This window comes from Pongo pygmaeus, chromosome 23, assembly GCF_028885625.2.
Source record: "Pongo pygmaeus isolate AG05252 chromosome 23, NHGRI_mPonPyg2-v2.0_pri, whole genome shotgun sequence".
NCBI classification, from domain to species: Eukaryota; Metazoa; Chordata; class Mammalia; order Primates; family Hominidae; genus Pongo; species Pongo pygmaeus.
Window position 1 is genome coordinate 41,607,075 of NC_085931.1, and position 13,123 is coordinate 41,620,197.

The 13,123-nt window shown below is 49.2% G+C and overlaps 1 protein-coding gene across 7 annotated transcripts in view; it reads left to right on the plus strand.

The window, feature by feature from the left end:
* Positions 1-265: 265 nt before the first annotated feature.
* Positions 266-13,123, plus strand: part of OSBP2 (oxysterol binding protein 2) — a 215,827-nt gene continuing 202,969 nt past the window's right edge. For 3 of the 7 annotated variants that reach the window (XM_063663155.1, XM_054470345.2, XM_054470346.2), the window contains exon 1: positions 922-1,577. In XM_063663155.1, the coding sequence (XP_063519225.1) occupies positions 934-1,577 (644 nt within the window). In that variant the 5' untranslated portion in view covers positions 922-933. Of the gene's footprint in view, positions 366-897; positions 1,578-13,123 lie in introns of those variants that run through there. The other 4 variants (XM_063663156.1, XM_054470340.2, XM_063663154.1 and 1 more) reach the window with 4 other exon arrangements.

Sequence of the window (13,123 nt, forward strand, 5' to 3'; positions counted from 1 at the left end):
CTGATGTTTTAACCATTCTGGGGTCACAGCCTCCTTTGGGAATCCCATGAAAACTATGGACCTACTCTGGAAAAATGCACAGACAGGTAAAACTCCACAACTACTGCGAAAGCCTCACAGACTGCCAGCCTACCCAGGGATCCCAGGAGGTCCAAGTTAAGAACCCCACTTTGAGATGTTTCTTGCACTAAAACGCCTCGTTTACAAAAAGTCTTCCCATATTTGTTTAGAGAACCCGAACGATGTCGTCACTTGCAGCGAAGCGCCCTGGCATGAACCGTAGGCCAGCTGGCTCAGGAGGTGGAGGCGGTGGCGGCGACTTGGGGCCACTGCTTCTGGCGGCCGCAGGAGCGACCCACAGACAGGTAATGGCTGCCATGGGGGGCGGGGCGTCGTCTTTAGCCTTTAGCGCCCCTGTGCTTCGTGCGCATTTCGTGGCCTCTGGGTGCCGTACCTGCTTCCCGCCCGGCTTTCCTGGGTGGCGGAGAGCGAACCCACCCCACCCTGGGTTGGGGGAGGGGGCGTCGGCGCAGGGTCCCGTGGGCAGAGCTGCGCTGGGAGCCGGCGGGCTCCGCATTCATCATTGTTCCTCCAGCGCCTGGCACGGGCTGGGCCGCAGCAGAGACCGTGGCCTGAAGCGCGCCATCCCCTCCGCGTTGCCCGCCCGCCCGCCGAGCTCTCCGCCCACAGGTGTTGCCAGGGCTCCTTCCACCGGCCGGACCGAGGGAGGACCCAGGGGCCAAACCTGGCCCGCGGCTGGCCGAGAGCACAACAGCCGGCGGGCGCTGGCGGGCGCGGGGCTCACGGGGCCGCGGAGGGACCCGCGCGCGCCCCCGCCTCGCGCCGCGCGCACGTGAGTGCGCCCCCGGCCCCGCCCCCGGCCTGCTCCCCGCCCCTACTGGCCGCTCGGCCGCGCGCGGGTCGGCAGGCTCTATGGGGAAAGCGGCCGCTCCGAGCCGAGGCGGCGGCTGTGGCGGCCGCTCCCGTGGGCTTTCGTCGCTCTTCACGGTTGTCCCCTGCCTGTCGTGCCACACGGCGGCGCCGGGCATGAGCGCTTCCACGTCCGGCTCCGGGCCGGAGCCCAAGCCCCAGCCCCAGCCCGTGCCCGAACCGGAGCGGGGACCGCTGTCAGAACAGGTGTCAGAGGCAGTTTCGGAGGCAGTGCCAAGATCGGAGCCTGTGTCCGAGACGACGTCTGAGCCGGAGCCAGGGGCTGGGCAGGCATCGGAACTGCTGCAGGGGTCGCGGCCGGGGTCAGAGTCAAGTTCAGGTGTAGGGGCTGGGCCCTTCGCTAAGGCCGCATCAGAGCCGCTCTCCCGGGCGGTGGGGAGCGCGCCCTTTCTCAGACCCGAGTCAGGATCGCTGCCAGCGTTAAAGCCCCTGCCTCTTCTGCGACCAGGACAGGCGAAGACTCCTCTTGGGGTTCCAATGTCGGGGACTGGCACGACCTCCAGTGCCCCACTGGCCTTACTGCCTCTGGACAGCTTCGAGGGCTGGCTTCTCAAGTGGACCAACTATCTGAAGGGCTACCAGCGCCGCTGGTTCGTGCTGGGCAATGGTTTGCTATCTTACTACAGGTATGGAAGCGCCAGGGTGGGACATGGGGGTTGGAGGGTGGTGATGCTGCAGGGATGGTGATGGAGGGCCTCCATGGTTGGGGGACACTGCCACTAGTCTAGAGATGTTTAGGGGCATGCATTCCAGCAAGCCAAGTCACACTTCTGGCCCGCCGCCAAGGGCTGGGGGCCCTGACCTCTGGCAAGGGTGAATGTGATCTGCGGACATGACCTCTGGCAAGCTTGGGTTTTTGGGCAAGTGGGGAGGTGGAGTAAGGGAGTGATCTGGGGCCTCAGTTCCCTTCTGCTTGGCAGTTGTGGGGCTTGGGGCAGCTAGCTAGAGTCAGCCCCTCAAAGTCCTTGCCCTTTCTGGTTTGGGAGCTAACATCGTTGTGTGTTTGGGATTGAGGGAGACAGTCACCTTGTTCAGTCCTTAGGACCCACACTCTTAGGAAGGGCTGCTTATTCTTCCCACCTGGGGCAGTTACTCCCACCTTTCCTGATGCCTCTGGTTGCCAGGCCTTGGGCTGGGCACCACAGACTCACAGATGTATTGGACACGGCTCCTGGCCTTCCGGAGTCCATCTTGGCATTTTGCAGAGAGCTAGGAAGTGTTTTGCTGCCCTCCTTTCTTATTCCAGACCCAGCACGGAATTCAAAATTGAAGTACAGTGGTGAGAGAGCTAACACTGTCTTCCCACTGAAACTGGTTGAAAGGAGGTTACTGAAGCCTCCCTTTGTTTTCTTACTGGCTCTTCCCTGGGTCTGCTTCCTGGGGATGGTTGGTTTAAGCCTTGAGAACTCAGATCAGTCTATGCCAGTCGTTCTCAAACCTGAGTGTGCATCAGCATTCCCTGAAGAGCTTGTTGGAACACAAACTGCTGGGCCTCCCCACTGAATTTCTGATACAGTGGGCCTAGGGGAAGGGCCTGAGATTCGGATTTTCTAATAACTTTCCCGGTGTGGCTGGTGATGCTGGTCCAGGACCACACTCTGAGAAGCACTGTTTCATTGCTGCACACAAAAGGACCTTGACTTGCTGTTGTTGAAATTCAGGTCACTTCACTCACTTCATTCAGCCAACAGTATCCCTTCAAGTCACCCACTACAGGGTTTTGTTTTTTGTTGTTTTTGTTTTTGAGATGGAGTCTTGCTGTGTCGCTCAGGCTGGAGTGCAGTGGTGCAATCTTGGCTCACTGCACCTCCACCCCCCGGGTTCAAGCAATTCTTCTGCCTCAGCCTCCCGAGTAGTTGGGATTACAGGCGCCCGTCACCATGCCCAGCTAATTTTTTTTTGTATTTTTAGTAGAGACGGGGTTTCACCATGTTGCCCAGGCTGGTTTCGAACTCCTGACCTCAGGTGATTCGCCTGCCTCGGCCTCCCAAAGTGTTAGGATTACAGGCATGAGCCACCGTGCCGGCCTGTCCTGTCTTACAAATGAGGAGTTCTGAGGTTTGATGGGGAGACACAGAGCCCATTATCCAAAGTCACTGGCCCAGTAGGTGGTAGAGAGGGATTCTGAACACCAACATCTGGACCTGTCCCAAATGTGTCCTTATACCCACTCACCTTTGAGTTCAGCATGTCTGTGTTACCTGTATTTACCAGGTACTACTAAACTGAAGAGTTAAAGGTAATGTTTATAAGTATAGTCTCCCACAGTGGCAGAAATGCCTGGTTTTAGTGGAAGTAAAACCTGATATCATGCTTTTGGGTTTTAATTGGAAGAGCAAAGATGTCCATCTTCTTTTTTTTATTTTTTGAGATGCAGTCTCACTCTGTCACCAGGCTGGAGGGCAGTGGTGCGATTTCGGTTAACTGCAACCTCCGCCTCCCAGGTTCAAGCAATTCTCCTGCCTCAGTCTCTCAAGTAGCTGGGATTACAGGTGTGCGCCACCACACACGGTTAATTTTTGTATTTTTAGTAGAGGCGGGGTTTCACCATGTTGGCCAGGATGGTCTTGATCTCTTGATCTCATGATCTGCCCATCTCAGCCTCCCAAATCTTCTTTTCTTAAAATAAAATGTGTAGACGGTTGACATTTCAGAGTAATCTCAAATGTGCAGATTCTCTGGGTAACTAAGAAAAATTCTTACTGCTTGCTAATAATGTTGTGAAGATAAATGCTAGTTTTGTGTGGAGGAGGGAGTGAGAACAAGTTTCTTGTGTGTGTGCATGTACAGTCCAGCTCTGCAATTTCCTTTTCGGACTTTTCGAGATTCTAAGGTGGGTCAAATTGTTGCTGACCTCACCCGGGTATAATGAATGATTCCTGACATTTATACTATCCTGTTCCCTCATTGCATTCCATGCAAAGCTGGCCAGGAAAGGGGAACTGAGGCTGAATGAATGAACCTCAGTGGCCTCCCCAGAGGTGTCCAGCTTGCAGGCTGTGTGTCCAAATGCCACCAGAGATGAGTATATGTGCAGAAAAGGCCCGTTTGAGGTGCAGCTGGAATTGCCACTTGAGATGTTTGACGCCGCTCTCCTGTCCCCACTTCTGATCTGAATCCCCCCTTCCAGAACAGGCCATCCTACCAGCTGGGATCAAGGACTGAGCATCCTCCAGGTCTGTCACGTAACCCTGACAGCAGCAGGGTGGGTTTTCGGATGCGCCAAATGTGCCCAGTGCCGTGCATGTGTGTTATTTCCTCCAGCCCTCTCCAGACACCCAGCTCTCAGCAGTTGGCCAAATGGGTGTGGCTGGGGACAGAGGTGAGATTAGGTGCTTGTGAGTTGGAAATAGAGTGAAAGAATTTTTAAATTCATGATCTCTTTTCCTTGGGGGTTGGTAGAGTCAGGCTTACCTGCTTGGCAACGTGGCTGGCGAAGAAGGAATCAGGCCATTTCTCTTGCTGGCTTCCATTTTGGAAAGACCACTCTCAACTTTTTATTTTTAATTTTTTTTTTTTTGAGACAGAGTCTCGCTCTTTTGCCAGGCTGGAGTGCAGTGGCGTGATCTCAGCTCACTGCAATCTCCGCCTCCCAGGTTCAAGCGATTCCCTTGCCTCAGCCTCCCGAGTAGCTGAGACTATAGGCGCACAGCACCACGCCTGGCTAATTTTTTGTATTTTTAGTAGAGACGGGGTTTCACCATATTGGCCAGGATGGTCTCAAACTCCTGACTTTGTGATCTGCCCACCTTGGCCTCCCAAAGTGCTGGGATTACAGGCGTGAGCCACCGCACCTGGCCAACTTTTTAATTTTTAACTAAGTGAAGCCTGGTGTTTGGAGAAAATGTGGGCGTCTATTTCTTGTGCCCCCTGCCATCCCATCCCACTTTCTGGCCTCCCCTCCTCCAGGATAGCAGCCACCATTCCTAATCCTGGTCGCCATCCACTTTTCTTCCCATTTTATTTAATTTTATCTCATCTAGGTGTAATTTTTAAGAGCCCATATTTTTTATTGCAGTTTTTTTTTTTTTTTTTTTTGAGACAGAGTCTTCTTCTGTGCCACTGCTGGAGCGCAGTGACACGATCTTGGCTTACTACACCCTCCCACTCCCAGGTTCCAGCGATTCTCATGCCTCAGCCTCCTGAGTAGCTGGGATCACAAGCGTGTGCTACCGTGCCCAGCTAATTTTTTGTGTGTTTTTAGTAGACACAAGGTTTCGTTATGTTGGCCAGGCTGGTCTCAAACTCCTAGCCTCAAGTGATCCACCCCCCTCAGCCTCCCAAACTGCTGAGATTACAGGCATGAGCCACTGCGCCTGGCTATGCAGTCATCTTTAACCTTATTTCAAAAAGGGTTTCTAATATATAGAGTATGTTATTTTTACAGGACTTGTTTTGACTATTGTATAAAGTCCAGGGTGCAAATGTAGCACCTTTTACTTATGCATTTTCCTAATGATGGATCACTACAAACATTCTTGTATGTGTGCAGGAATTTCTCTTGGGTATAATTTCTGGGTTGTAGAGAATTGTGAATGTTCATCTTACGTAATGCCAAACTGTTTCCCAAAGCAGTTGCACAAATTTATATTCCCACCGGTCATGAAAAAGAGATTCTGTGGATCCTTATCCTTTGCAACACTTGGTATTGTCAGTGTTGATTTTGCTAATCGAATGGGAACTGTGATCGCTCATTGTAGTCCTGACCTGCATTTCAATTTCCATTATTTTTACCTTAATAGCAAAAGAGTGGGGGTTTGGATTAAAATTTCTCCTTTCAATGTGACTTCCTCAGGTAATTCTGCCCTGGATTTTGCTCGAGAAACTCATTTGATGGCTTAAGTATATTCTAAGGAAGAAAGCACATTTTACCAATAGTTGGGCTTAATAACATTCATATTATTAAGAATTTTTAAAAATGCTCTTTATAAATATTATCACATGTAAAAAGTATTTCTATGAGATATGGATAATTGTTGGCAGATTTTCACTTCTTTCTGACAATGTGCTTGGAATATAAATAAGACAGAAGACAAGATTCTTTTTTTTTTTTTTTTTTTTTTTGAGATGGAGTCTCGTTCTGTCGCCCAGGCTAGAGTGCAGTGGCGCGATCTCGGCTCACTGTGACCTCTGCCTCCCAGGTTCAAGCAATTCTCCTGCCACAGCCTCCCGAGTAGCTGGGATTACAGAGGCATGCCACCACACCCAGCTAATTTTTTTTGTATTTTTGGTAGAGACGGGGTTTCACCATGTCGGCCAGGCTGATCTCAAACTCCTGACCTCGTGATCCGCTTGCCTCGGCCTCCCAAAGTGCTGGAATAACAGGCTTGAGCCACCGAGCCCGGCCTAGAAGACAAGATTCTTATTCCATTACTTGGCATTCTTAATTATATGTTTATTTGCATACTAACAAGGAGAATATAGGAATATGGTTTTTTGTTCAATGTTGGCTTTTTTTTTTAATTGCAGGAAGTTCCCTTTGAAAAAATTTATCCCTAGTTCTTATCTCACAGGGAACACGTGATTCCATAAAATTAGAGAATAATTCCTAAATGATACAGAATTTTCAAAGGTATTGTCATCAGCAAGTTTTTATGGAGAAAGTGTTCCAAACACAAGTTTTATTTACATTAATGACAACATTTATTAGGTTAGGCAAACTTCTGTTTTGTTGTATACCAGTTGTCTGCTTGGTGACATTATAAATGACATTTATTTCTCAGGAAATGATTTCAAACAGAAGCATTTTAAATAATTTATTTATTGTTCATACTGATCTATGCTTAGTAATGGCTAAGCCAGTTAGCAAGGAGTGCCTCCCAGAAATTAGCCTGGGTCTATAAGATAGATAGCTGCAGTCAAGTGAAAACAAATTTTGAAAGTCCTTGGCTGGGCACAGTGGCTCATGCCTGTAATCCCAGAACTTTGGGAGGCCGAGGTGGGCGGATCACCTGAGGTCAGGAGTTCGAGACCAGCTTGACTAACATGGTGAAACCCACCCCGTCTTTACTATATACAAAAAAAAAAAAAAAAAAAATTAGCTAGGCGTGGTGACGCATGCCTATAATCCCAGCTAGTCAGGAGGCCGAGGCAGGAGAATTGCTTGAACCTGGGAGGCAGAGGTTGCAGTGAGCCAAGATTGTGCTATTGCACTCCAGCCTGGGCAACAAGAGTGCAACTAAGTCTCAAAAGAAAAAAAAAAGTCCTTTGGCTGAGGAAGGCCACTGAACACTTGGTGAGCTGTACCCATTTTGGGTCAGTGGCCAGGTAACAGAAGATGGCACGCCAAGACATTGTTGCCTCTGGGATAGATTGTGTACTCACCCTTCCCATGAACTCAGTTCTCAAAAGCCAACTGCTGTGAAAATTGGGCACCGAGAAATATTGTACTGTTTTCAATGTCAATTTCTTTTTTCTTTTTTTTTTTTTTTTTTTTTTTTTGAGACAGAGTCTCGCTCTGTATCCCAGGCCGGAGTGCAGTGGCATGATCTTGACTCACTGCAAGCTCCGCCTCCTGGGTTCACGCCATTCTCCTGCCTCAGCCTCCCAAGTAGCTGGGACTACAGGCACCTGCCACCACACCCGGCTTATTTTTTGTATTTTTAGTAGAGACGGGGTTTCACCATGTTAGCCAGGATGGTCTTGCTCTCCTGACCTTGTGATCTGCCTGCCTCGGCCTCCCAAAGTGCTGGGATTACAGGCGTGAGCCACCACGCCCGGCCTTCAATGTCAATTTCGATAATACTCAAAGGCTGGAGATGGAAAAGTCCATCCAGTTGCAAAGTGTCCCTGAAAACATGAAGTTGAGGGTGCAAGTGTGCAGGATTAGTCCTCACATAATGGGCTGGATACCCCAGAAGGTAGCTTTATTGGATTCAGCTTTAATTTGAAATTATTATTCATTGTTACATACTCTGAGACTGTTAGGAGGCCGAAAAGGAATGCACAGGTTGATCATATGTAAGCATTTGAAGTATATTTTCTTAGCATTTAGCACAGAGTTGTTGCAAAGAGGTGACAAATGGACTATCAGCATATTTTGGAGGAGCACAGTGCACACCAACATTCTTAGCAAGTTCTAGTGACATGAATTGTCATTTTCCCCACCAAACCTGCCTCCCCCTCCTAACTCTCCTCTTTCTATGAATAGCTGAATACCTCTGAGTCATACTTGCTGCCTCTTCCCTCCCTCTACCCTCCCTCATCCCACATTAGATGAAATTTCCAAGTCCTGCCTGTCTATCTCCTCTAGCTCCTCCTCTCCATCCCAGCTGCCGCATCATGGTTCAGGTCTGCCTTCTGCTTACCTGGTGTCCCAGCTTCTGTCCTGGACAGTGCATCCCTGCTGTGGTGCTAGTGTCCCACCTCCATGACCCTGGGCTTGTCTCACCTTCTCTAGGATTCTCTTTCAATAGTACCTTCTCTGCTGGGCGTGGTGGCTCACGCCTGTAATCCCAGAAGTTTGGCAGGCTGAGGCAGGTGGGTCACCTGAGGTCAGGAGTTTGAGACCAGCCTGACCAACATGGCGAAATCCTGTCTGTACTAAAAATACAAAAATTAGCTGGGCATGGTGGTGGGTGCCTGTAACCCCAGCTACTCAGGAGGCTGAGGCATGACAATCACTTGAACCTGGGAGGTAGAGGTTGCAGTGAGCCAAGATCATGCCACTGCAATCCAGCTTGGGTGACAGAGTGAGACTCCGTCTCAAAAAAAAAATAAATAAATAAACAAAACAAAACAAAACAGTACCTTCTCCTGTGTAAGCAGATCCCTGTATTGAATATCTCCTGTTTGAAATACCTAGAGTAGCCCTGTACTGATCCAAAGAACCAGGTCTTCCTCCTTTGGGAATTTACAGGGTATGTCTGAGCTTCTCTGCAGATAACTTTGTGTCAAGGGGACACCATGGCCAAGTTTGGCATCTTCTTTATATTCCACATAGAGCCTGGAGTAGTACTTGCCACTGATACATCTCAGTAGCTTGGTTAGTCTGTTAATGGATGAGTGAGTAAATGAGTTAGAGTTGCCTGTGAGTTTTATGGGATTTCAGAAAGCCAAGTATGTTCATGTCAAACTTGAATTTTTCTTAATTTGTCTTCCATTTCAAAAACTTGTTTGCTGCAATAAGTTAACTGGGGAGATAAATTGGAGATTGTAGGCTTAAGCCAGGAGTGCAAGAAAAGCAACAGTGGGAATGTGGATATAATGTGTTTCTAGGTTTGAATGCGTTGCAATAGGCTACTCAGTGAACCAATATCTTATTTTTTTTTAAATTTTTTTAGATGGAGTCTCGCTGTATTGCCCAGGCTGAAGTGCAGTGGCACAATCTTAGCTCACTGCAACTTCTGCCTCCTGGGTTCAAGCGATTCTCCTGCCTCAGCCTCTGGGGTAGCTGGGATTACAGGTGTGTATCACCACACCCAGCTAATTTTTGTGTTTTTAGTAGACATGGGGTTTCACCATGTTGGCCAAGCCGGTCTCAACCTCTTGAGCTCAAGTGATCCACCCGCCTCAGCCTCCCAAAGTGTTGGGATTACAGGCGTGAGCCACCACGCCCGGCCTTTTAGCTTTTTTTTTTTTTTTGACTGAATCTCACTCTGTTGCCCAGGCTGGAATGCAGTGGCACGATCCTGGCTCACCGCAACCTCTGCCTCCTGGGTTCAAGCAATTCTCCTGTCTTAGTCTCCCAAGTAGCTGGGATTACAGTCACCTGCCACCATGGTCTGCTAATTTTTGTATTTTTAGTAGAGACGGAGTTTCACCATGTTGGCCAGGCTGGTCTCAAATTCCTGACTTCAAGTGATCTGCCCGCCTCAGCCTCCCAAAGTGCTGGGATTACAGGTTTGAGCCATCGTGCCTGGCCTGGCCTTATAGCTTCTAAAACTAGTTTTCTGTGCATCTGATGGTTTGCCTTGCACTGTTGGAAGCCAGCTGTTGATCAAAGAAGGGGCCTCTACCCTAAAATGTTAGATCCAACTGGATAATACAACCTTTTGTCTGTGGGGTATTCTGCAAGTGTCAGAGTGATTTCCAGTTTATGCTTTCAGTGCAGGAGTGCTGATGTTGCCATCCTGTTACATGGGGAAAAAACTGGAAGCACATGAACAGCACCAGGATTCAATCACAGTCTTCTGACTCAGCCCATGCAAAGGTGTCCACCCACCTCACACTGGGGAGACTCTTCTCTGGGGTCCTGGGTCGGAGGTCTCCAAGAGTAACCCCAGGCTCAATGACCCACTAGGAGGACTCACAGGACTCAGCATATGTTAATGGCAAAAACTGTGATTACCTTTGTACCAACCTGATAGTTGTACCCACAGCTATGCTTTATTACAATGAAAGGATGCAAAGAAAGCACAATGGCAAAGAAACAGAGTGAAGTCTGGGGAAAACCAGCTGCAAGCTTCCAAGGGTCCTCTCCCAGTGGAGTCACACAAGACTCGCTTAATCCCTCCACCACTGAGTTGTGACAACGCACGGGAAATGCTGCCAACCAGGGAAGCTCCTTAGAGACTCAGAGCCCAGGGTTTTTACTGGGAGTTCGTCATGTGGGCATCTTCTGTTTGGCACATACCCAAATTCCAGATTCCCAGAAGGAAAGCAGATTTTTTTTTTTTTTTTGGAGACAGAGTCTTGCTGTGTCGCCCAGGCTAGAGTGAAGTGGTGCAGTCTCAGCTCACTGCAACCTCTGCCTCCTGGGTTCAAGAGATTTTTGGCCAATTTTTGTATTTTTAATAGAGATGGGGTTTCACCATGTTGGCCAGGCTGGTGTCGAACTCCTGACCTCAGGTGATCTCGGCCTCCCAAAGTGCTGGTATTACAGGTGTGAGCTGGAAAGCAGATATTTGCCATAAATCACATCGTTTGTACAAACAGTATAGGTACAGTGAGCCACCCTTATCAGTTAGGGAATGGTAGGAAACCTCCCCAAATTCAAGCTCCCAGACACCAGCCAAAGGCCCCTTGGAAGCAGGCCTGTCAAAGAACGGGCAGTCTCAGGCCTGCTATATGAACTCTTTTCTGCACAAGCGTGAACTCCTTCCTCCTTGCAGACATCAGTGACGTCAGTCAGAGTAAGGGCTGGTTCAAGGAGAGTGAGTGCCCATACTTGGCTTTGAGTGATGGAGTGGCCTCTTGTCTCTGATCAGAGAAAGCCACATGCCAGTATTGCAGGGTGTCAGACACATAGCATGTCTGCTGCTCTGTGTACTGAGTGCCTGCTCTGTGGCTCTCCTGGCCCTGTGATTGGCGCTTGATTGCGTCACAGACACTTGTCTGATCTAGACCTTGTGCAAGGTCATCTGGCGGCTTGGTTTTTGCAAGTGACTGGGGTACACTTGCCACATGGACCCCTTCCTCCCCACTATTTTTGTTGCTGTTGTTGTTGAGATGGAGTTTTGCTCTTGTTGCCCAGGTTGGAGTACAGTGGCGCGATCTCAGCTCACCGCAACCTCTGTCTCCCGGGTTTAAGCAATTCTCCTGCCTTAGCCTCTCGAGTAGCTGGGATTACAGGCATGCACCACCATGCCCTGCTAATTTTGTATTTTTAGTAGAGTCAGGGTTTCTCCATGTTGGTTAGGCTGGTCTCGAACTCCCGACTTCACATGATCCACTTACCTTGGCCTCCCAGAGTGCTGGGATTACAAGGGTGAGCTACCATGTCTGGCCTCTCCAGTATTTTTGTGCCTTTGGCGGAGTGTCTGCTGTGAGTTCTTCAGCTGCTGCTACTGAACCTTCTACTTTTCTCAGGGAGAGTCTGTTAATCCAAGATTGGGGACTGACAAGAAGTCTGAAACGTTTGTGACAGTGAGCCTACACTAGTTTTGGTCATATTGTTTATTGATCTCCTGCAGTGACCACAATGTGCAAGGCAGTGTGAGTGACAGACCCACATACCACTGTCACACAACTGGAGTGGAGGAGGGGGAGGGAAGTGTGCACACACCCTGGTCATTCAGTAAGAGGCCAACAGGTTCAGGCAAAGTGCTTTGTGGGAGCCCCTGGATATTCGAACATGTGGCTTTCACTTCCCCTGTAGTCTTTTGGGATAAAGCTGGCAAACTATGTCAGTAAAGAAAGACAGGTCTATGAAAAGGCTGTGAGGTTCCCTAGAACAAGATCAATATATGCTTATCCCAAGGGGAAAGAGAGGGGAAATGGGCCTATTCCCTGGATGACTGCTGGATGCTGACACGTGGAGAGAGGAGATGGTAAGAAACACCTCTGAACAAAACTGAAATTGGCAGCTTGGTGTGTGGTGAATCACACAGCAGGTGTCACCACACGGAGATGTGGCTTTAAGAGGCCCCTTTCATAATCATACACACGGAGCAAACTGTCAATAAGTTTTGGGGTCATGCTGGGTGCTGTACACTTTTTTTCTTTTATGTGTGATGCTTTGCCACATTGCCTTACTTTTATTTTTTAAAAGTACTTGGAGTTCTGATTGCTTAGCGATGCTTCATTCCATTTGGCATCTTGTCACACGCGCAGCCACAGCTCTACATTTAATACCGATTTAACAATCTTGACTCACACCATTTGATCTGCATTGCTGGGCCATTGCCTGAAACCAAGAGGAGGGCAGATGGCATGGCTGAGCTTGCATAGGAAACTGCCAGATTGCATTGTCCTTTGAAGCAGCAGGAGGTGCCGCCTTCCTAATACAGTGTGTGGTTTCCCTGGGCTCACCAGATGAAGCCCTGACCCTGGGCGTGATAGTCACTGTCCTTCACAGCCAGGTCCTGCCTGTCTTTTCCCTATCACTCATCTTCTTCCAGCCTTGACCCTTCTTCTAACAAACTTGCCTTACTCCCCCTTTGCAAGCCACATGTGTTTCATTCCTCACTCCAGATCTTCCTGCCATCCCCTCAGCCAGAAGGACCCCTCCTCATTGCTGCTGAAATCCTAGCTGGGTAGGCTTAATCCCAGGGTCATCTCAGCATGGACCTATATGGATTTCCTGCAATGATCTGGAGGAACTGTCCTTCCTTTGGATGCCTTTTTGTGTATTTCATTTGGCCATGCACCCCATCAGCTGGATATTCCTCCTTCTCTCTCAGTTAGATCAATACCTCCCTCCTCCCCACCGGAACATGGGGCCATGTCTTCTCAATGTAGTGTCCTCTAGAGTGCTGGGCCTAGGGTCTTATACTTGAAAGACTCTCAAATT